Genomic DNA, 22,059 nt, shown 5'->3' with positions numbered 1-22,059 from the left:
GGCTCACAGGCGGCGGCGGCCCCGCGGCACCGGCCGCCTCCCGCGCCGCCTCCTCGCCGCCCGCCGCCCCTTCGCCCCTCCGGGCTCCGGCAGGCTCGAGGCTCTCCCGGCGCCGGAGGGGGCCGGGGAGCGCGTCACGGGCGGGGGCGGCCCGAGGGGCAGGGGCGCGCACGGCAGGCGCGGGGCAGAGGCCGCGGCACCTGGCGCGCCGCCTCCCGGACGCCGGGGTCCGCTCCCGGGCCGCCGACCTCCGTCAGCCCGCGCCGGCCGCGCGCCCGGGCCCGTGGCTCCGCCCTCCCCGCGCCCGCCCCGGGATGCCCCCTCCCCACGTGCGCGCCGCGCGCTCAGGCCAGGCCTTTGCGGACGCGGGCGGCCTGGGGCGGCTAGTCGGGCTGGGGACGCAGCTGCCGGGGGTGCACTCGGAGCCCCGACGCGGCGGCGGCGCGGGGCTGAGCCCAGAGAGGCTTCCAGAGGCTGCGGGACCCGCGGGGGAGGGTTCCGAGGCAGCGGGCGGGCGGGGATCGGGCGCCGAGAGACCCGGGCGCCAGTGGCCCTGGAGCCGGCCCGCCAGGCTGTCAGGCGTTCCTGGCCCCGGGTTCCCGTGGGAGGTGTCGAGGGATTGTGAAGAGGAATCTCCCAATAATGAATTCGGTGTCAGGGAACCCGCACCCCCAACCCCCAAGCATCCTCCTGCTCCTCTCCGCAAATAATGCGGGCGCCACAGCTTCCCCCAGCCTCAGTCCGAAGCCCGACCCCAAGGTAGCCCCCACCGCCCCCACTGAGGGAGCTCAACTCCCCACTCCCGGCACCGACTGGGGGTCGCCTCCATCTCCACCCACACGGAACTGGAACCTCCCTCCGGCACCAACGTGCCCCCGGCCCAGGTCTGCCCACTCTCCAGCCTGCAGCCCAGGCAGATGGGTCCTGCTTCCTGGGTGCTGGAGGCCCTGACTTGTCACCCTCTGAGCTCCTGGCTGAAGGCTGGGGCCACCCTGTGCCTCAGACCCTCTCCCATCAGGCCTGCAGCATTCTAGAGGCAGATCAGTGGGGGTCTGAGTCCCGGCTCAGGCTCCGTTTCCCTCATCACTCAAGCGGGCAAGGCCGTTTGGAGAATTTGGAGAGGGTCGCACCCATTCTATGAGGCGTGGCCTGGCACCCCACTGCCTGTGCCCCAGATCATTGAGGAGGTCCAGGGGGACGGAGGAGTTCAGAGAGCAGGGACAGGGAAGGTGACAGGCACCGGGGTCCCGGCATCCTTGTGGGCAGCTGGCCGTTTTCTGTTCCCTCCGTGGGGTCTCCTGTTAGGTTCAGGTAGCAGCCCTCGGTCTTCCAGCACTCCCAGGGGGGTCCACAAATGCTAGGGCCTTTCCTCTTGCCCTTTCCAACGACCAGTTGCATACCTTCTGGGTCAGGTACTGTGCTGGTCACCTCCTAGATGAGGTTGGACTCACTGTCCCCATTTTACAGATGAAGGAACTGAGGCTTAGAGAAGCCAAGGGACTCACCTGGGGTCCCAGAGTCTTGAGGTTGTGAGTCTGGGCTTTGCACCTGCACCTCTGGATGTGTCCTATTCCCCCTCTTAGTGGTTTGTGATCATGAGCTGGTCACTTTGTCATTCTTTTTTTTTCTTTGAGACAGTCTTGCTCTGTCATCCAGGCTGGGGCGCAGTGACGCCATCATAGCTCATTGCAGCCTCTACATCCCAGGCTCAAGCGATTCTCCCGCCTCAGCCTCCTGAGTAGCACCCGGCTAATTTTTTTGATTTTTAGTAGAGATGAGGTCTCAGTATGTTACCTAGGCTGGTCTCGAACTCCTGGCCTCAAGCAGTCCTCTCACCTCAACCTCCCAAAGTGCTGGGATTACAGACATAAGCTACCACACCCAGCCCACTGCCTGTCTGTTTCCCTCTGTAAAATGAGGATATGCATGCTACCTCCCCTTAGGTTACGGGAGGATAAACCGTGACACTATCCACAAAGTGCTTCACGGCAGGACTTAGTAAGGGCTCAAAAAAAATGGCTGCTGTAGATATTATGGTATTCTTGGGTCTCTCTGCCTGTGCAGCAAGTGTGTTTTGTGCATCTTTGTATCTACGGTACCTTGCAGTGTGAAGAGCACATAGAAAGAACTAAAAATAAAAATAAGATGGCTACTGGCATTGCTATTATTTTTCTGTTTTGGACATATTAAGGCAAACCACCCTGATCTGTGCTTAACACACAGAGGCCCACACGCCAAATACTCAAATATTCAAACGCTACAAATCACGCCAGTAACCTATTAAGTATGTTCTATCCTCCTACCTTGACAAATACACCTTCATCATGACCTGAAAGCCCAAGTTCAAACTGAAAATTCTAGGATTCGGCCGGGCGCAGTGGCTCACGCTTGTAATCCCAGCACTTTGGGAGGCCGAGGCGGGTGGATCATGAGGTCAGGAGATCGAGATCATCCTGGATAACACGGTGAAACCCCGTCTCTACTAAATATATTTTAAAAATTAGCCGGGCGTGGTGGCGGGCACCTGTAGTCCCAGCTACTCGGGAGGCTGAGGCAGGAGAATGGCATGAACCCGGGAGGCAGAGCTTGCAGTGAGCTGAGATCGCGCCACTGCACTCCAGCCTGGGCGACAGAGCGAGACTCCGTCTCAAAAAAAAAAAAAGAAGAAGAAGAAAAGAAAATTGTCGGATTCCTTGGGTGATTAACTGACGCCCGTTTGTAGCTACCCCACCTATTCACTGCCCAGCTCCAGCACTGTCCACACTACATAAACAGGCACCCCCTTAGTCGCTCCTCGGAGCTAGGGTGATCACCCTGCTGCGTGACCTACCTTCAGGAGGACAGACTGGGCAGAGGGCTGTGCGGATCCTGGAAGTGGGCTTGGGGCTGTTTGGGCAGGGAACTCCAGGGTCTTAGGTACTCAGAGTGTGGTCTAGAAGGGACACCTAGGCTCCAGGTGGATTCCTGCTCAGGACCTCAGAGATTCCTCACCCCATGGCGTGCAATGTGGCAGGAGGGGACCAGAGCCTTCTGCTAGGTGAGGCTAAAGCCCAGGAGGGACCAGGAACCCTTAGATCTGATACTGCAACCCGTGACCTTGGGTGAGTCCCCAATGCTCAGCTGCCTCATCTGTGAAATGGGCCAGAAGCTCTGCCTGCAGTCTAGGGCCGACGGGAAGGTCCTCATGAAAACAGACGTGTGTCTGCCTGGGGTTCCCGCAGCCTGGGGACGGGGGCAGCAGGGCAGGTGGCCGCTCCGGCTGAGGGATGAGGATGCAGAGGTGTGGGACTCGGGCAGCCCTCCAGGAAGTCAGGCCTCCAAGGATGATCCTGGGAGGGGGCCGCTGAGCCAGCAGAATTGCCGAGGTTCAGCCCTGAGTGGAGCTGGCGGCGGCTTCACTGCAGCCTGGGCTGGCCTCCTTCCCAGATGTATGGCGTGTGCTGGCCAGCCCACAGCCCCTTCCTCTGCCCACTGGCTGTGTGTTTGCTTAGGGGCTCCCTGGTGGTCCTCCAAGCCCCCAAAGCCCTGGTATGGACATGAGGAATGTGCCCTCCCATTGGCTGGCTGCCGTGGCTCCTCTCACGCTTGTGATGCCGCTTCCGACAGCACTGAGCTGGGGCCCGGACCATCACAGAGGATCGACCCCCATACACCACTGTCCCTGCTTCCTGCCCACAGAAATGCAGGAGCTACTCAGGCTGGGCTGGGGCCATGCCTGGTTTGTCAGCTTCCCCTAGACTTGGGACACATGCAGATTACCAGAGCTGGCCCCTGCTCTCAGCCCCTAGGTGCTGCCCAGAGGCCCCACAGAAAAGGCAAACAGCGCAGGGCCATGAGACACGTGGGACCCCACACGCCTGGCTGAGCCTGCCTCAGCTCCACCCTGTCTCCTGCTCTCTCCTGCAGGGTCTATGCTGCTCTAGACACTGCTGGGATTCGAAGGCTCTTCCTCTCCCAGCCATCCAAGCCCAAACGCTCACCTCTACTCCCCAAAGCTGCCCCAAGCCTGGTATGGAGCCTGGTTAGTGAGCCCCTGTCTACTTCGAGAGGAAGATGAGGAGGACTATGGAGTGCAGGGGCTGCCTGGGGAGTAGTCACACCAGAAAGGGCATGAGCAGCGGCAGGTGGAGCTCAACAGGACGGGCCCGGCCTAGAGCTGAACAAAACCTGGGCTCCCCCACCTTCTAGCCCTGTGCCTGCCACATGCAATTCTGCATCTGTGAGCCTCAGTTTTCTCGTCTCCAAAATGAGAGTGATTCCTCCCTACTGGAGTCATTGTGAGGACTCCACGCATAAGGGAGGTAAAATGCTCCTACAGCCCAGCAATTCCACTCCAAATATTTACCCAAGAGATGCAAACCCGTTCTCAGACACTAGCACACAACCACTGATAGCAGCACCATTCACAACAGCCAAAAAGGAGGAGACACCCCAAATGTCCACCTATGGATGAGCAGATACATAAAACATGCTTTAGTCATTAAGTGGAATATTACTTAGCCATAGAAAAAGAATATATTGGCTGGGCATGGTGACATGCCTGTAATCTCAGCACTTTGGGTGGTGAGAGCTGTAATCACTCACCTCTCAGCACAGAGGTGAGCGGATTGCTTCAGCCCAGGAGTTCAAGACCAGCCCAGGCAACACAGTGAGACCCTGTCTCTACAAAACAAACAAAAAGTTTTCTTTTCTTTTCTTTCTTTTTTCTGAGATGGAGTCTTGCTCTGTCGCCCAGGCTAGAGTGCAGTGGAACAATCTTGGCTTACTGCAAACTCTGCCTCTGAGGTTCAAGCAATTCTCCTGCCTCAGCCTCCTGAGTAGCTGGGATTACAGGTGCCTGGCACCATGCCCAGCTAATTTTGTACTTTTAGTAGATACTGGGTTTCACCATCTTGGCCAGGCTGGTCTCAAACTCCTGACCTCGTGATCCAACCACCTTGGCCTCCCAAAGTGCTGGGATTACAGGCATGAGCCACCACAACTGGCCAAAAAGTTTTCTTTTCTTTTCTTTTTTTTTTAGATGGAGTTTCACCCCGTTGCCAGGCTGGAGTACAGTGGTTTGATCTAGGCTCACTGCAACCTCTGACTCCCAGGTTCAAGCGATTCTCCTGCCTCAGCCTCCCAAGTAGCTGGGACTACAGGCATGCGCCACCACACCCAGCTAATGTTTATATTTTTAGTAGAGATGGGGTTTCACCATATTGGCCAGGATGGTCTCGAACTCCTGACCTCATGATCTGCCCACCTCGACCTCGCAAAGTGCTGGGATTACAAGCATGAGCCACTGCGCCCAGCCTACACTTAGCTAATTTTTTAAAGTTTTTTGCAGAGAAGAGGTCGTCTTGCCATCTTGCCCAGGTTGGCCTCGAACTCCTAGGATCAAGTGATCATCCCACCTCGGTCCCTCAAAGTGCTGGGATTGCAGATGTGAGTTACCATGCCCAGCCAAAAGAAAATATTATTAGAGATGCTGAGAATCAGGAATTTGGCAGGTAACACATAGAGGGAAAAGCATCCCAGACACAGGCAAGGGCTCAAAGGGGAGAACATGGCTGGGCGCTGTGGCTCACGCCTGTAATCCCAGCACTTTGGGAGGCTGAGGCGGCAGATCATGAGGTCAGGAGTTCAAGACCAGCCTGGCCAATATGGTGAAACCCCGTCTCTCCTAAAAATACAAAAAATTAGCTAGGCATGGTGGGGGGTGCCTGTAATCCCAGCTACTCAGGAGGAGTCTGAGGCAGGAGAATCGCTTGAACCCAGGAGGCAGAGATTGCACCACTGCACTCCAGCCCCGTCAGCAGTGTGAGACTCCATCTGAAAAACAAAACAAAACAAAAAAAAGAGAACATGTCTCCTCTGGCCAGAGTACAGGATGCATGGAGTATTAGTCCATTTTCATACTGCAATAAAGAACATCTGAGACTGGGTAATTTATTTATTTATTTATTTATTTATTTATTTATTTATTTTTTTGAGACGGAGTCTCGCTCTGTCGCCCAGGCTGGAGTGCAGTGGCCGGATCTCAGCTCACTGCAAGCTCTGCCTCCCGGGTTCACGCCATTCTCTGGCCTCAGCCTCCCGAGTAGCTGGGACTACAGGCGCCCGCCACCTCGCCCGGCTAGTTTTTTGTATTTCTTAATAGAGACGGGGTTTCACCGTGTTAGCCAGGATGGTCTCGATCTCCTGACCTCGTGATCCGCCCGTCTCGGCCTCCCAAAGTGCTGGGATTACAGGCTTGAGCCACAGCGCCCGGCGAGACTGGGTAATTTATAATGGAAAGAGGTTTATTTGACTCACAGTTCAGCATGGCTGGGGAGGCCTCAGGAAACTTACAATAATGGCGGAAGGCGAAGGGGAAGCAAGGCACCCATTCTCCGTAAGGCGGCAGGAAGAAGTGGAGCAAAGGAGGAGGAACCCCTTATAAAACCATCAGATCTCTTGAGCACTCACTCACTATCATGAGAACCGCATGGGGCAGCCCGCCCTCCTGATTCAGTTACCTCCACCTGGTCCGTCCCTTCACACACGGGGATTATGTGGATTACAATTCAAGACGAGATTTGGGCGGGGACACAAAGCCTAACTATATCACATGGAGAGGAGATGGAAGCCACAGGGTGGGCCAGGGCCAGGCCCAGGAGTCTGGAGAGGGACGGGGACCCCTGAGGGCTTCTAATGGGGTGATCACGTCATTCCTAGGTTTTGCTGTGGGTTTTTGTTTTGTTGTGTTTTGAGAAAAGGTCTTGCTCTGTCACCCAGGCTGGAGTGCAGTGGCGCAACCACAGCTCACTGCAGCCTCCAGTTCCTGGTCTCGAGTGAACCTTCCACCTCAGCCTCCCAAGTAGCTGGGACCACAGGCGTGCACCACCATTCCTGGCTAATTTTTTTTTTTTTTGAGATGGAGTCTCGCTCTGTCGCCCAGGCTGGAGTGCAGTGGCCGGATCTCAGCTCACTGCAAGCTCTGCCTCCCGGGTTTACGCCATTCTCCTGCCTCAGCCTCCCAAGTAGCAGGGACTACAGGCGCCCGCCACCTTGCCCGGCTAGTTTTTTGTATTTTTTAGTAGAGACGGGGTTTCACCGTGTTAGCCAGGATGGTCTTGATCTCCTGACCTCGTGATCCACCCGTCTCGGCCTCCCAAAGTGCTGGGATTACAGGCTTGAGCCACCACGCCTGGCCCATTCCTGGATAATTTTTAAATTTTTTGTAGAGATGGGGTCTCACTGTATTGTCCAGGATGGACTTGAACTCCTGGGCTCAAGTGATCCTCCTGCCTCAGCCTTCCAAAGTACTGGGATTACAGGCATGAATCACTGTGCTGGGCTCAGGCTGAGGGGTTTTTGTTTGTTTGTTTGTTTGTTCTGAGATGGAGTATGGCTCTGTTGCCCGGTCTGGAATGCAGTGGCACCATCTCGGCTCACTGCAAGCTCCGCCTCCCGGGTTCACGCAATTCTCCTGCCTCAGCCTCCCAAGTAGCTGGGACTACAGGTGCCCGCCACCATGCCTGTCTAATTTTTTTTTTTTTTTTTTTTGAGACGGAGTCTGGCTCTGTCACCCGGGCTGGAGTGCAGTGGCCGGATCTCAGCTCACTGCAAGCTCCGCCTCCCGGGTTTACGCCATTCTCCTGCCTCAGCCTCCCGAGTAGCTGGGACTACAGGCGCCCGCCGCCTCGCCCGGCTAGTTTTTTGTATTTTTTTAGTAGAGACGGGGTTTCACCGTGTTCGCCAGGATGGTCTCGATCTCCTGACCTCGTGATCCGCCCGTCTCGGCCTCCCAAAGTGCTGGGATTACAGGCTTGAGCCACCGCGCCCGGCCTAATTTTTTTTGTATTTTTAGTAGAGACGGGGTTTCACCATGTTAGCCAAGATGGTCTTGATCTCCTGACCTCGTGATCCGCCTGTCTTGGCCTCCCAAAGTGCTAGGATTACAGGTGTTAGCCAATGCACCTAGCCCAGACTGAGGTTTTTAAAAGGCCATTCTGGCTGGGCGCGGTGGCTCACACCTGTAAACCTAGCACTTTGGGAGGCTGAGGCAGGTGGATCACTTGAGGTCGGGAGTTCAAGACCAGCCTGACCAACATGAAGAAATCTTGTCTCTACTAAAAATACAAAATTAGCCGGGGTGGTGGCGCATGCCTGTAATCCCAGCTACTTGGAAGACTGAGGAACCCGGGAGGTGGAGGTTGCGGTGAGACGAGATCACACCACTGCACTCCAGCCTGGGCAACAAGAGTGAAACTCCATCTCAAAAATAAATAAATAAATAAATGGCCATTCTGCACTCTGGAGGACAGTCTGGAAGGGGGCCAGAGTGGTTAGGGCAAGGAAGGAGGCTGTTATGAGGGATGGCTGGTGAGCTAGAGCCAGGGCAGGGGAAAGCACAGGAAGATACGTCACAGGTAAAATCGGTGGGCGGGGGGTAGGGGGAGGAAGGGCAGGGCAGGGCAGGGCAGGGCAGGGCAGGGCAGGACAGGGCGAGGAAGGGGAGGTGTCGGATCTTGCCCAGCGGCAATACAAGGTGAGCACTGCCCACAGAAGGGGAGCTACTCAGGGATGAGTTGTCTCCACCATGGAATGTGGTGGACCCTGCGGGGCATTCAAAGGACAGTGTCTAATAGGGAGCTGAGGCCATTACAGCTGGAGACAGAGTGGAAGGGGCCCAGCACAGGGACAGCATTGGAAGCTCCAGAGCTAGTAGTCGCCAGCCCCCCGGTATCTCGTGGGGTTCACAGAGTGAACTCTGGAGAGCCCCAGTCTTTGGAGGGAGGCAGGGAAAGAGACTAAATGCCGAGAAAGGAGCTAGGAGAAGGCAGCCTTTCAGGCATGGTGCTGTCAACCATGGCACAGATGCGTCAAGAAGTGGGAGGGGGCCGGGCACAGTGGCTCACGCCTGTAATCCCAGCACTTTGGGAGGCTGGGGGGGTGCAGATCACGAGGTCAGGAGATCAAGACCATCCACCATCCTGGCCAACATGGTGAAACCCTGTCTCTACTAAAAATACAAAAATTAACTGGGCGTGGTGACACACACCTGTAATCCCAGCTACCTGGGAGGCTGAGGCAGGAGAATCGCTTGAACCCGGGAGGCGGAGACTGTAGAAAGTCGAGATGGCACCACTGCACTCCAGGTTGGCAACAAAGCAAGACTCTGTCTCAAAAAAAAAAAAAAAAAAAAAAAAAAAAAAAAAAAGTGGGAGGCTGGGCACAGTGGCTCATGCCTGTAATCCCAGCACTTTGGGAGGCTGAGGTGGGCGGATCACTTGAGGTCAGGAGTTTGAGACCAGCCTTGCCAACATGGTGAAATCCCATCTCTGCTAAAAATACAAAAATCAGCCAGGTGTGGTGGCGCACGCCTATCATCCCAGGTACTCAGGAGGCTGACGCAGGAGAATCCCTTGAACCTGGGAGGTAGAGGTTTTGCAGTGAGTCAAGATTGCACCACTGCAACCCAGCCTGGGTGAGAAAGGGAGATTGCGACTCAAAAAAAACAAAACAAAACAAAACAAAAAAAACGGGTGGGAGGAAGGAAAGAAAAGTATCCACTGGATTTAGCAAAGTGAGATTGTCAGTGGCCTTGAGGAATTTCCACTGGAGACCTAGAGAGCTGGGGTAAAAGGCAGATGACTGGGGTTGCAGAATGAGTGGGAGGTGAGGACGTGGTCTAATGGTGAGGACCGCTCTTTAACGAAGAGAGTCTGGGATTGTTTTATAGTGTTTAAAGGCTAAGGGGCAGAAAGGAGAGGAGGTGAAGGTATAGGAAGGAAGGCTCCTGGGAACTATGGCCTGGTCAAGGAACAAGAGGCACCCCCTCTGCGGCCAGAGGAAGGGGTGCAGTCACATCTGTAAGAGCAGTGGGAAAAAACCATGCGAGAGCCAGTCTCAAGGGTGAGGGTACCGGCATGGAGCGCACAGAGCTGGAATGAGGGCCTGTGGTTTTGAGGGGGACGCTGGGCTCAGTGGGATGTCCCAAGGGTCAGGCTGGGGCTGGGGTACCAGATCTAGTGAGTACAACCACAGGATGCCCAGAAAAATTTTTTTAGCATAAGTATTTCCCATGCAACGTCCGGGATATACTTACACTAAAAAAAAAAAAAATTATTCGTTGTCTGAATTCAAGTCCTGTAATTTTCAGCCAATTCTAGCCCAGCGTGGCGCAGTAGTGGGTCAGGGAGGGCACGGGAACGGCGCGACCCGACAGCCTGAGAAACGGACAGCCGTGTCAGAAGGGCAGGTGCCAGTGGGGAGGAGGCCGGAGAGAAAGCCGCAGCTTCCTTCCACCTCGCGCCGGGCCCGCGGCCGCGCAAGAAACCTCTCCGGGTTCCTCCCGGCGGGAACCCCCTGCCCCAGAACTTTGGTCTCGTCCCATCCACCCCCGCCCGCGCCATGGTCTCGCCCTAGGGAGTTATCGATAACTCTACGCTCGACCTCGATCGACTCGCTCCGGCTCCCCTCGCCGTCCTGGACACAGCGGAGTGCGGAGTCGCCCGTAAGGTACGAGGCCGCGAGCCAGGGGCCGGGAACCGGCTGCTGGGTGGCTGGGAGAGTACGGCTAGGGGAAGCCGGCCAGCAGGACGGAGAAAGGGCGGTCGGCGGAGGACAGGGGAGCTCGGGGGTCCAGCCAGACTGCACCGCTTCCTATCACGGCCCGCCGCCGGCCTGCTACGCATGCGCAGCCGCAGGGCTCGGCTTTCCCCGGCCCACCCGCCGCCTTGCGCACGCGCAGCCCGCCCCTGCGGCAGAGTGGCGCCCGCGCGTGACTGCCCCCTGCCGGCTGCGGGGGGGACGGCGCCCCCGCCGCGTGCGTGGGGCGGGGATGGAGCACGCGCCCTGGAGCCCTGGAGCCGCCCGGAGCCGGGTGTCACGCGTGTGACGCGTGTCCCTGAACCTACCTCCGCTTGTTGTCCCAACTCTAAATTGGGAATGATAAGCGCCATTCGGCAGCGCCTCGTGGGTCTGTAATCTGTTTAGCACAATGTGTCCTCTAAGTACTTTACATCCTTCTTTGCAGATGCCCTGACCTTTGACCCCTGCTATTCAGCTCTAGGGCCCGTGCAGGCCACACCATGAACACGTCCCCAGGCACGGTGGGCAGTGACCCGGTCATCCTGGCCACTGCAGGCTACGACCACACCGTGCGCTTCTGGCAGGCCCACAGCGGTATCTGCACCCGGACTGTGCAGCACCAGGACTCCGTATCCTCCACCTGGGGCGGGCAGGGCGGCGCTGGAGGGATGCCTCATGTGGGGACCACAGCCTGGGTGAAGGCCAGATGGTGAAGGCCTGGGGGCCCCTGTCCTCAGGGTTGCCTTCCCATCATCCTCCTTAACAGTCCCAGCAGGTGAATGCCTTGGAGATCACACCAGACCGCAGTATGATTGCTGCTGCAGGTATCTGTGACCCTTGATCTCTAACCCCTGACCTCTCTCTAGTGGGTCGACCTGAGCACAACCAAGCTTCATTTCAGCCTGTGTCCCTAGGTTACCAGCACATCCGCATGTATGATCTCAACTCCAATAACCCCAACCCCATCATCAGCTATGATGGCGTCAACAAGAACATCGCGTCTGTGGGCTTCCACGAAGACGGCCGCTGGATGTACACGGGCGGCGAGGACTGCACAGCCAGGATCTGGGACCTCAGGTGCGGTGGGGAGGGGCCTGCTGCCTGGGGCTGGGCTGGGCTTCTCTGAGAGACCATTTTAGGTTGGGTTTTCTCCAAGCAGAGGCTGAAATAGGGAGCTTCCTGTGGGCGACTCAGAGAAGTGAGGACAGGAGGAGAGTGAATTGCATCAAAGCGCGAGTCCTGCCTTGAGCCCGGAGCCAGCATGTTATTCCCCTTCCACCAGCCACTGGCTTAGGCTCCCTGCTGGAGTGGAGGGCCCTGCGTCTCGAGTATTTCCCAAGAGGCAGGTCCTTTAGCAGAGGGAGGGGAGGAGTGGCCAGGCTAAGGCCATCTGGGTAGAGCACCAACAAGCCCAGATGGACAGCATGTGCCCTGGCCCGGTCCACAGGTCCCGGAACCTGCAGTGCCAGCGGATCTTCCAGGTGAACGCACCCATTAACTGCGTGTGCCTGCACCCCAACCAGGTGAGGGGTGCTCATGGGGCCAGGCACTCTGGGACTTTGGAGGGCTGGGCTTGGGTCCTGCTTCACCACCCCTGCACCCCAGGCAGAGCTCATCGTGGGTGACCAGAGCGGGGCTATCCACATCTGGGACTTGAAAACAGACCACAACGAGCAGCTGATCCCCGAGCCCGAGGTCTCCATCACGTCTGCCCACATTGACCCCGACGCCAGCTACATGGCAGCTGTCAACAGCGCTGTGAGTCCTGGAGGCAGGTGCTGGGTGGGGCCAGCTTGGCACTCAGCCCTTAGCCTCTGCAGGTGGGCTTATTCCTGGATGTCCCTTAGTGCCCCCCTCCTGCTTCCCCTATCCTAGGCACTAACACCCACCCTGCCAGCAAAGCCAGAAGCGTGAATGTCGCTCCCAATGCCTTGGCCCTGTCTGCAGGCCGGTCACTCCGCTTTCTAGAGTCTCTCCCAAGTCGGTCCACTTCCCTCTTTTCTCTCTCTTGCCTCCTGGTCCCAGTCACCCTCATTTCCCATGACAGCTGACACACTCTCTGAGGCCTCCTTCCCTCCTCCCTGACCTCCCCCGGCCCCTGACCCATTCTCTCTTGGATGCTTCTAGTGGTGCCTCGTCAGTACCAGCCAGGTGGCATCATTCCCCTGGGGAGACCCAGGGCTACTGGCCTTGCCCTTAGGCTGCCGTGGTGTGGCCCCTGTTCTTCTCTCCAACCTCATTTTTTTCCGTTAACTCCATTTTATCCCATCGTGTCACTTGTTCCTCTTGCCCCCGGATTTCCTTTCTCCTGGCCTTTGTCATGTTGTCCCTCTAGCTGGTGCCCTCTCCCGTGTACTTCCATTGGCCATCGGCATCCTCCAGGAAGGGGAATTTGAGTCTTTGGCCAGGTGTGGCCTCCTGTTCTTGGCTTGCCATGTGTGGCCCTTGGTTGGGGCCAGGCTTCCCAGATGCCTCCAGCAGGCAGGACCAGAGGGGCCTGTCCGCCCCTGACCCAGGGTCCCCATGCACAGTTGAACCCCAGTGTTGGCCCCCAGGGCATCCTTCCCTGTGTCTCAGACCTGAGGCCTCGGGTCTCCCGTGACGGTCCTCCTGATCTCTAGGGAAACTGCTATGTCTGGAATCTGACGGGGGGCATTGGTGACGAGGTAACCCAGCTCATCCCCAAGACCAAGATCCCCGCCCACACGCGCTACGCCCTGCAGTGCCGCTTCAGCCCCGACTCCACGTGCGTGCAGGGCCTGCTGGCCCGGGAGGGGACCTGCCTGGGCTGTGGGCTGGAGACGGGAGGGGCTGCTGGGTGGAGTGGCTGCTTCTGGACACGCCCCCATGCCCATCCCCCAGGCTCCTCGCCACCTGCTCGGCTGATCAGACGTGCAAGATCTGGAGGACGTCCAACTTCTCCCTGATGACGGAGCTGAGCATCAAGAGCGGCAACCCCGGGGAGTCCTCCCGTGGTTGGATGTGGGGCTGTGCTTTCTCGGGGGACTCCCAGTACATCGTCACTGGTGAGCCCCGCCCCGGCCTCCCCATCCCTGGCCTCCCAGCGCTGGCTTCCAGAGCCAGCCCACCTTGGCTGCGGCTCCCCCTCTGCTAGGGCCACCTGCCTGGCCTGCACCTCTGCTCTGAGCCCTGCCCAATCTCCCCGTCCAGCTTCCTCGGACAACCTGGCCCGGCTCTGGTGTGTGGAGACTGGAGAGATCAAGAGAGAGTATGGCGGCCACCAGAAGGCTGTCGTCTGCCTGGCGTTCAACGACAGTGTGCTGGGCTAGCCTGTGACCCCTCAGGACTGCCTGGTGTAGGTGGTGGCAGCTGGAGGGTCCCATGCAGCACCCAGGTCAGAACAGGCCCTGCTGCCAGCCTACACCAGCTGGACCTGATGGCCCCCTGTGGCACCTTGACCTGCTGGGCCAGGCCGCCCTGGGACTCTCAGCCCCCAGTTGCTAATCCAGATGTGACAGCTCGACCCAAGCCAGGCTGCACACTTCTGGACTGGGCTAGCCTGCACTGCCTGCGAGTCAGCCAAGGGCCCAAAGCTGCTGAGGGGTGTGAGGCTGGTGCCCACCCCTAAGCTAGTGTGTTTCCTGTCCCCTCCCTGCCGCATTTCAGGGCCTTAGTCCACAGAGAACACCACCGTGGCCAGGTGGAAGGGTTTATTAGTCCCTGCCGGCAGCTGTCCTCCCTGGTGCGGGTGACCTGGCCAGCCCGCTGGATTGGGGATAGGGACCGGGCTGGGCCAGGTCGGGGCTCAGTCTGGGAGGTAATAAAAGCAGACTGACACACAGATGTTGCTTGGGAAGCAGATGTCGATGCACAGATATATCAGCCGCTGTCTCCGGGGCCCTGTGGCGAGGGTGCCGTGAATCCCCAAGGGCTCCGCCCCCAGCTCATCAAACCATCCCGAGGGCCTGGCCTCCCCCCTCAGCGGCCCTGTCTCACCCTCTGCTCGCCGGGCCCAGTAGATGGGGGTCCTTGTGCACAGGCGCTGCACCAAATCCCCCACCTGGGCAGGGTCCACCTCGTGGCTCCCCTGCACTGCCAGCAGCTCCTGGGTGTGTTGGGTGTCCTGGGCAGGACCCCGAGGCTCTTGGACCTGTTGAGAAGGCTCTGGTGGGCTGTGGGACAGGGCTGCTCCCTACTCCTGGCTGGGCAGGGCTGGGTACCCCCCAACCCCCAGTGATGTCCCCACCCTCTGCTCTTGTCAGCAGCCTGGGCTCAGGGTGGAGAGAGCTTCCTGTTCCCTGAAACCAGAGCTCCAGCCTATCCTGTGCCCAGCTGCACACAGGACCCTTTGTCTAGCCCCTGGTGGGGGGCTGTGCCCAGCAGGATGGCTCACCTTGGAGGTATCCATCAGCAGCCGCAGGGTCTCCCGATCACTGTCCTCCATCAGGCGGAGGAAGCAGGCCTGGTGCTCCTCAGGGCGGTAACAGATGCAGCCCTGGGGAGGCAGGGAGGTGAGGCAGGGCCACCCCGACCGACACCTGCAAGGGTGACGTGACCCCTCCCTGCCCACTCACGCTCTGCCCGTCGAACAGCACCACCCAGCTGTGGTTGCTCTGAGGTGAGGTCACTGTGATGGTCGCTGCGTTCCGGGCCACGTCCACCAGGATGGTTTGGTTGGGCCGGGGCATGTGGGGGCTTGGGAGGGTCATTCGCAGCGTCTGCAGCCTTGGCTGGCAGTGGGAGTTGGAGTTCAGCTGGGCAGCTGGACAACCCCAGCACAGCCGCCAGCTCTGGGCTGCAGGACTCCTGACATCCCCGAGTGGGCCCTTCCACCTCTGGCCGTCTGCTCCTAGGCGGTCACTGCCTGCTCTGCACCCTGGCTCTGCTGGAGGCTGGGATGTGCCAGCTTCCCTTTCCCCTTTTCACTGTCCACATCCCTGGTGCTGAGGAGGGGCTCACCTTGGGAGGGCCCTGAGCGAAGCCAAGAAGCCCTCCAGCCACAGCTCCCGCAGTGGCCAGTGCCAGGAGCAGCAGCAGCAGGGATAGGCCCGTGGCTCTCCAGCCCCCACAGGTGGGCTTGGTCTTCACCTGGGGGCGCATTAGGGTCAGAAGGGTCATGGGGTTTAGAGATCAGGGAGCCAGTGGGCTGGGGAAGGGAGGGGCTGGGTGGCCGGGGGCACCCCCTGGGTCCTTGCTGCAGGAGTGATGGGAGGCACTCACCCCTGTAGGCCCAGGTTTGGGGCGCTCAGCGCGGCAGTTCGCTGGCTTCATCCTGCAGCCCCTGCTCACAATGTGCCGATTGTCTGCGCCCCTTGTCTGCAGCCTTGGCCGGGGAAACTCAGAACGCCTCCCCTCCTGACCCCGCGCCTCTCCCTCAGCTCCGGATCTGATATCCAGGTCAGAGCCAGGACAGTCCCCTCCTCCCACCTGGGGGATGCCTGTCACCAGGCCCGGCTCCAGACACCTGGCCTGTGCAGACTGGAGATCAGGGTCTGGGAGGCATAGGGCTGGGCCGAGTAGAAATCCAGTCCAGCTGACCGACTGGAGGGCAGTCCAGGCCCGGCCAGGGCGACTCACTAAGTGTGGTTGGGGTGGATTTCGTTTTCCTAAAGTGGCCTGAGTCTCTCAGGTTACCCTTGACTCCCAGAGCTGGGCACAGGGCCTGACACACCACAAGCTGTCAATAAATGCCTGCTCAGTGAATGACAGGTGTGGGACTATGCACCCCCAGCCACTTCCCAGCCCCCACACACCCAAGTCCAGGGGGTTCCTGAAGGCTGGACCACAGACAGGCAGCCTGCTGTGCCTGTGCCCCCAGAATAGTCAGGCCAGCCTCGGGGGCCCGCCCAGCACTTTTTTTTTTGAGATGGGAGTCTTGCTGTGTCCCCTAGGCTGGAGTGGAGTGGCGTGATCTCGGCTCACTGCAACCTCTGTCTCCTGGGTTCACACAATTCTCACGCCTCAGCCTCCTGAGTAGCTGGGATTACAGATATATGCCACCATGTCCCGCTAATTTTTGTATTTTTAGTAGAGATGGGTTTCCACCATTTTGGCCAGGCTGGTCTTGAACTCCTGACCGCAAGTGATCCGCCTGCCTCAGCCTCCTAAAGTGTTGGGATTACAGGTGTGAGCCACCGCGCCCGGCCCAGAATGACTTCTGAGCTCTGCTCCCTGCCCTGGGCTCTCTGCCATGGCAGCCCACCAGCTTCACTCTGAGGCCTTTTCCTTCCCTGGTTTCCCTTTGTGCCTGGCTTTCCCTCATTCTCCAGAACATCTTCCTCTGACCCAGGCCAGGAGTGGGCAGTTGCCATTCCAGCTCCAGAGTTGGAACCCCAGCTACCCATCTACTTTGAATCCTCCCACCCGCAGCAAGACGGCATCGCCCGGGCCAATGCAAGGCGAGAGCAAGGACACCCGAGCCAGTGTGGGTTTGAGAGTTTAATCTGTGCTCTGGTGCAGACAGTGCCGCAGCCCCTCATGGGCTAGAGACAGGGTGCACAGGGACTCCTAGCCCCCACCCGACAAGAGAGGCATCGCCGAGGCTGCACCTGCCATGCACTCCTGGATATGCCACGCACTCCTGGTGTGACTGCACCCTGCCAGGCCAGACCCGGCTTGAGCCAACCTAGCCAAGCCAGCGTCAGCACCACCAGCCTCATGGGCACAGCCGCCCTTATGCTGCTCCGCAGCACCCTCTAAACCTGACATCCCAGGCCTGGGAGGTGCTGAAGGCTCAGGACGCCCCTTATTGCTCTGAAGTCTTTGTGACCAAGTGGAGTGTTGTGACTATGGGGCCAAGAGAGAAGCTGCCGGGCAAGGTGCTGGTAGGGAGCCAGCCAGAAGGGGAGTGTCCTGGGATGGCCTTGCTGAGTCTGCTGTCAGGCCTGTGAAAGGTCAGCAGAGCCAAGGAGCAGGCAGGAGAGACCAGAGCCCCGCCCAGAACCTTGGCGAGCTGGTGGCCCTGCCAAGTCCTCCTCCTGGCCACCGAAGAGGGAATCCAGGGCAAGGCAGGTGACCTCCTGGGCCACCAGCCTCTAACCCCTACCCCAACCTAGGGAATGGGAGGACTGGAAGAGACTGGATGCTTTGTAAAGGACTTGCTGTTCTCGGGGACACAACTCTCCTCCCCTCCTCTCCCAGAGCCCTGGGTGACTGACAGGCATTCCTCGGCCAACACATGCTTCAGCCGCGCTGCCGAATGCAGGGCACCTGGATGACAGGCATTCCTCGGCCAACACATGCTTCAGCCGAGCTACTGGCTGCAGGGCACAGAGGCTCCTTCAGTGGGATTTTTCCTACGACACAGAGCACAGCTATTAACACACTTAAGATTCAACTCCATTGCCTGACACAGTTGTTCAAAGTTAAAAATTGTTTGGTAGCGGCACTGCTCTGAGCTCCCTGCACTGCAGCCCCGAGTTCAGCGAAGGCGTCCACGCCATCGCGGCTGCTCAGTCCAAATCACCTGGGTTTAAATGCACACTTGAGACAGCAAGAGGTTTAGCTGGGCCGCATTTACAGAACTGGGCAGCAGCCCTGGGTATGTGAAACGGAACAGACAGTTGTGACATCAGAGTGGTTTTCAAGGAAGTAGGGGAGGCGGGAGGGTGATGAGGGCAGCACTTTGTACCCAGTGGCAGAGAGATGCCAGCTGGGAGCAGCCGCCTCCTCCACCCTCTCCCTGCCGGGAGGCACAGGAACACAGAAGGCTCCGCCGGACTTCCAGTCACACTGATGGGACCCTGGTCCATGCAAGCCTCTCGCAATAGTCAGAATAATCAGTTCCTCCGCCCCCTGAGGGGCTGGATCCCTGAATGAGTTTTTCCATAAAATACAGGACACACACCCCTAGACCCGCCTCGGTTACCTGAATCCCGGACAGGTGCTGAGCCTGCCCCCCCAACGCCACAATGCCTTCCAAGCCTAAAAGTGCATCTTCGATTACAAGCATCTGTAAACAAAATCGTCCCCCAAACGTGTACTTACAAGGTTAATGAATGCCTTTGCTTAACTCCAATTACACTCCTTGAAGCCACTTAGCTGAGCAGATGCGTAAGCCCCACCTATTAATTTGGGTAACTGGTTTTCAATTTTTTTTTTTTTTTTTTTTTTTTTTTTATTCTGGAGATTAAAGACACCCAATCTTTAACCTTGAAGGGCAGGCAAAAGGTCGGCTATGCTGTCAACATAGAAGTCAGGCACCATTTTCTTCTTAGACACGCAGTCACTTTCCTGATTATTCTTCACATCTCCTAGAGTGGACACTCCGGTGAGGGTCAGGATGGTCTTCAGGCCACAGGTGACGCCTAGGAGGATGTCTGTGTCCAGGCGGTCTCCCACCATGACGGTGCGCTCGGGGTTGATGCCGTATTCCTGGGACACGCAGTCGAAGATGAAGCGGCTGGGCTTCCCGATGATGTCGGCCTGGCGCTGGGCGGCCATCTCCACGGCTCGGACCAGACAGCCGGTACCTGCGGGGCACAGGGGACCGGGTCAAAGGGCGGGAAGGGGGCCCGCCGCCCGCCCCCCAGCCTCCCGCCCCAGGGCGCACGGACCCGCGATGAAGCGGCCGTTCTCCAGCGGAAGCCGGTTGTCCATGTTAGTACCCACGAGCAGGCAGCCGGGCTGCTGCAGGTAGCGCAGGGCCTTGGTGAGCTTCATGTAACTGAAGTGCGGGTCAAAGCCCACCACCACTGCGCGCACGTCGGGCTCCAGCGGCGCGTGCAGCCAGTCACCGGGACCCTCGCCCTGCAGTGGCTCGGGCCCCACGCCCACGCTGGTGACGCCCACGGCCTCCAGCTCGGCGGCCAGGGCCGGGCTGCCAAGCACATAGGCCTTGGGCGCGGGCGCGCCGGCTAGGCGCTGGCGCAGGTAGAGAGCGGTGCAGTAGGCCGTGCCGAAGACCTCCAGGCCGGCGCCGGGCCCCGCGGGGCCGCCGAAGCCCAGGCGCCGCAGCTTCTCGGCGTAGGCAGCGCGGGTCTTGCTGCTGTTGTTGGTGATGAAGCCCAGGCGCTTGCCGCGGGCCCGCAGCGCCCGCAGGGCCTCGGGAGCGCCAGGCACGGCAGTCTCCCCGCGCCACAGTACGCCGTCGCAGTCAAACAGCAACGTGTCCACGTCGGCCAGCAGCGCCTGTGCCCGCTCGGCGCTCAGCCGCACGCAGCGGGCGTCGTCGCCACCGGCCTCCGCCGCCGCCGCCGCCGCGCCGCCGCATCGCCGCCCGCCGGCCGCTGCCTTCCGCCGGCCGCTCCTCGCAGCCGCCCGCCGCGGCGCCCTCCCCGCCCCCGGGGCGCTCAGTGGCTCCGCGCCTCGCGCCCACCACCCATTGGTCTGCACCTTCGCCAATCCGCCCCCGCCTCCCGCGGGCTGCGGGAGGTCAGCGCCAATCGGTGAGGGCCGGTGCGGGGAGGCGGGCGATCAGTGGCTACCGGGGTCGGGGCGCCCCGGTGATTGGCTGGCAGGGCGCCAACCGGCATTCGGAGTGAAGCGCTCGCTACGGAAATGCTGCAGAGGGGAGAGTAGCGCAGGCGCAAGGCCGGTGCTCCCGGGCGGCCGCGGGGCCCCTCACCCATTGGAAGCGAGTGGTCAGCCTAGGTGACGAGGCCCTTCACGGAGTGACCCGGGCCAGGCCGGCTGCCCATTGGCCGGTCTCTCCCGCGGGCACGGGCGGGGCTCCAGCAGGAGCGTCGCGGGAGGGGGCTGGGGCCGCAGGGGCCGAGGCACCTCCGCCGGCCGCGCCCGTGCCTCTGCCGTGGACACGCTCGGGACACCGGGCGACCACGTGGGTCGCTTACCTGCCAGTCCCGCGAGCCAGCCCGGGGCTCCTTCCCCGGCAGGCCTGCGTACTCGCCTCAGTCCTTTGCGAAAACGCGTTCCCTGTGCCTTGGAGGTCACACGAACCAGACATTACCAGGCCGTGGGGTTAGGGTCTAAGGACACTGCCTAGAACCTGGTACTCAGTGATTGCTCGCCGTCATCGTCAATTATTAGGTATTTAATTGAAGCAAAACATTACATTAAAGGGTATGAAAACCGTGCAACTCGATGGAAGTTTTACATTATTTATTTATTTATTGAGACGGAGTCTCGCTCTGTCGCCCAGGCTGGAGTGCAGTGGCGCGCTGTCAGCTCACTGCCAGCTCAGCCTCCCGGGTTCACGCCATTCTCCTGCCTCAGCCTCCCGAGTAGCTGGGACTACAGGCTCATGCCGCCACGCCTGGCTAATTTTTTGTGTTTTTAGTAGAGACGGGGTTTCACCGTGTTAGCGAGGATGGTCTTGATCTGCTGACCTCGTGATCCGCCCGCCTCAGCCTCCCAAAGTGCTGGGATTACAGGCGTGAGCCACCGCGCCCGGCCGGAAGTTTTACATTTTTACGTGTATATATATATATTTTGCGACAGGGTCTTGCTGTCTCCCAGGCCAGAGTGGAGTGGCCGGATCACAGCTCACTGTAGCCTTGACCTCCCAGGCTCATGTGATGCTCCTACCTAAGCATCCAAAGTAGCTGGGACCAGAGGTGTGTGCCACTACGCCTAATTTTTTTTTTTTTTTTTTTTTTTTTGAGACGGATTTTCGCTCGTTTCCCAAACTGGAGTGCAATGGCGCGATCTCGGCTCACTGCAACCTGTGCCTCCTGGGTTCAAGCAATTCTCCTGCCTCAGCCTCCCGAGCACCTGGGATTACAGGCACGCACCACCATGCCAGGCTAATTTTTTGTATTTTTAGTAGAAATGGAGTTTCACCATGTTGACCAGGCTGGTCTCAAACTCCTGACCTCAGGTGATCCACCCCCCCTTGGCCTCCCAGAGTCCTGGGATTACAGGCGGGAGCCACCACGCCCAACCTAATTTTTTTTTTTTTTTTTTTTTTGAGATGGAGTCTTGCTGTGTCTCCCAGACTGGAGTGCAGTGGCACGCTCTCGGCTCACTGCAAGCTCCGCCTCCCGGGTTCCCGCCATTCTCCTGCCTCAGCCTCCCGAGTAGCTGGGACTACAGGCGCCCACCCACGCCCGGCTCATTTTTTGTATTTTAGTAGAGACCAGGGATTTCACCGTGTTAGCCAGGATGGTCTTGATCTCCTGACCTCGTGATCCACCCGCCTCGGCCTCCCAAAGTGCTGGGATTACAGGCGTGAGCCACCACGCCCAGCCTTTTTTTTCTTTAAATTTAAATTTTTTGTAGAGATGGAGTCTCACTATGTTGGCCAGGCTGGTCTCCAACTCCTGGCCTCCAGTGATCCTCCTGTCTTGGCCTCCCAAAGGGCTGGGATTACAGGCGTGAACTACCGCACCTAGCAAATTTTTACATATGTATGTGCTTGTGTCAACATAACGCAGACCAAAGTATAAAGTATTTCCAACACCCCAGGAAGTTCCCTCTTGTTCCTATCCAGTCAACAGCAGATAGCACATTGCCGACTACTTTTCTGACTCCTATCACCACAGAGTCACGACCAAGCCTCTGGACTGCTTTATACCTGGGATTATACGGTATGTGCTTCTGGCTCTTGCTTCTGGCGGTGATTTAACATAATGTTTGTGA

General features: G+C 58.8%; 3 protein-coding genes across 6 annotated transcripts; 1 reads left to right on the top strand and 2 right to left on the bottom strand.

Annotated features, from left to right (window-relative positions):
* Positions 1-9,620: 9,620 nt before the first annotated feature.
* On the top strand, positions 9,621-14,377 carry MLST8 (MTOR associated protein, LST8 homolog). 4 transcript variants are annotated; one of them, XM_009195725.3, is made up of 9 exons: positions 9,621-10,488; positions 11,036-11,189; positions 11,333-11,384; positions 11,475-11,637; positions 12,008-12,083; positions 12,166-12,318; positions 13,182-13,306; positions 13,423-13,586; positions 13,732-14,377. In XM_009195725.3, exons 1-9 carry the CDS (start codon positions 10,052-10,054, stop codon positions 13,848-13,850), a joined length of 1,443 nt encoding a protein of 480 aa, XP_009193989.2. In that variant the 5' UTR covers positions 9,621-10,051; the 3' UTR covers positions 13,851-14,377. The 4 variants fall into 4 exon arrangements, with proteins under 4 accessions (XP_009193989.2, XP_017808580.1, XP_009193988.1 ...); XM_009195724.3 differs by having other exon boundaries at positions 10,191-10,488; positions 11,006-11,189; XM_021931661.2 differs by having other exon boundaries at positions 10,239-10,488; positions 11,333-11,637.
* On the bottom strand, positions 14,217-16,317 carry BRICD5 (BRICHOS domain containing 5). The gene is made up of 6 exons (XM_009195721.2): positions 15,742-16,317; positions 15,481-15,609; positions 15,096-15,251; positions 14,915-15,016; positions 14,518-14,671; positions 14,217-14,421 (listed from the first exon to the last, which is right to left on the bottom strand). The coding sequence occupies exons 1-6, from the start codon at positions 15,790-15,792 to the stop codon at positions 14,327-14,329; spliced, it is 687 nt and encodes a 228-aa protein (XP_009193985.2). The 5' UTR covers positions 15,793-16,317; the 3' UTR covers positions 14,217-14,326.
* Positions 16,318-16,946: 629 nt separating this feature from the next.
* Positions 16,947-19,994, bottom strand: PGP (phosphoglycolate phosphatase). The gene is made up of 3 exons (XM_003916373.4): positions 19,989-19,994; positions 19,077-19,884; positions 16,947-18,992 (listed from the first exon to the last, which is right to left on the bottom strand). Exons 1-3 carry the CDS (start codon positions 19,992-19,994, stop codon positions 18,667-18,669), a joined length of 1,140 nt encoding a protein of 379 aa, XP_003916422.2. The 3' UTR covers positions 16,947-18,666.
* Between the last annotated feature and the right edge of the window lie 2,065 nt (positions 19,995-22,059).

The sequence above is a fragment of the Papio anubis genome, chromosome 18, assembly GCF_008728515.1.
Source record: "Papio anubis isolate 15944 chromosome 18, Panubis1.0, whole genome shotgun sequence".
Classification (NCBI taxonomy): Eukaryota; Metazoa; Chordata; class Mammalia; order Primates; family Cercopithecidae; genus Papio; species Papio anubis.
Note: the sequence above shows the minus strand (reverse complement) of the source record. Positions and strands in the feature narration are given on the sequence as shown.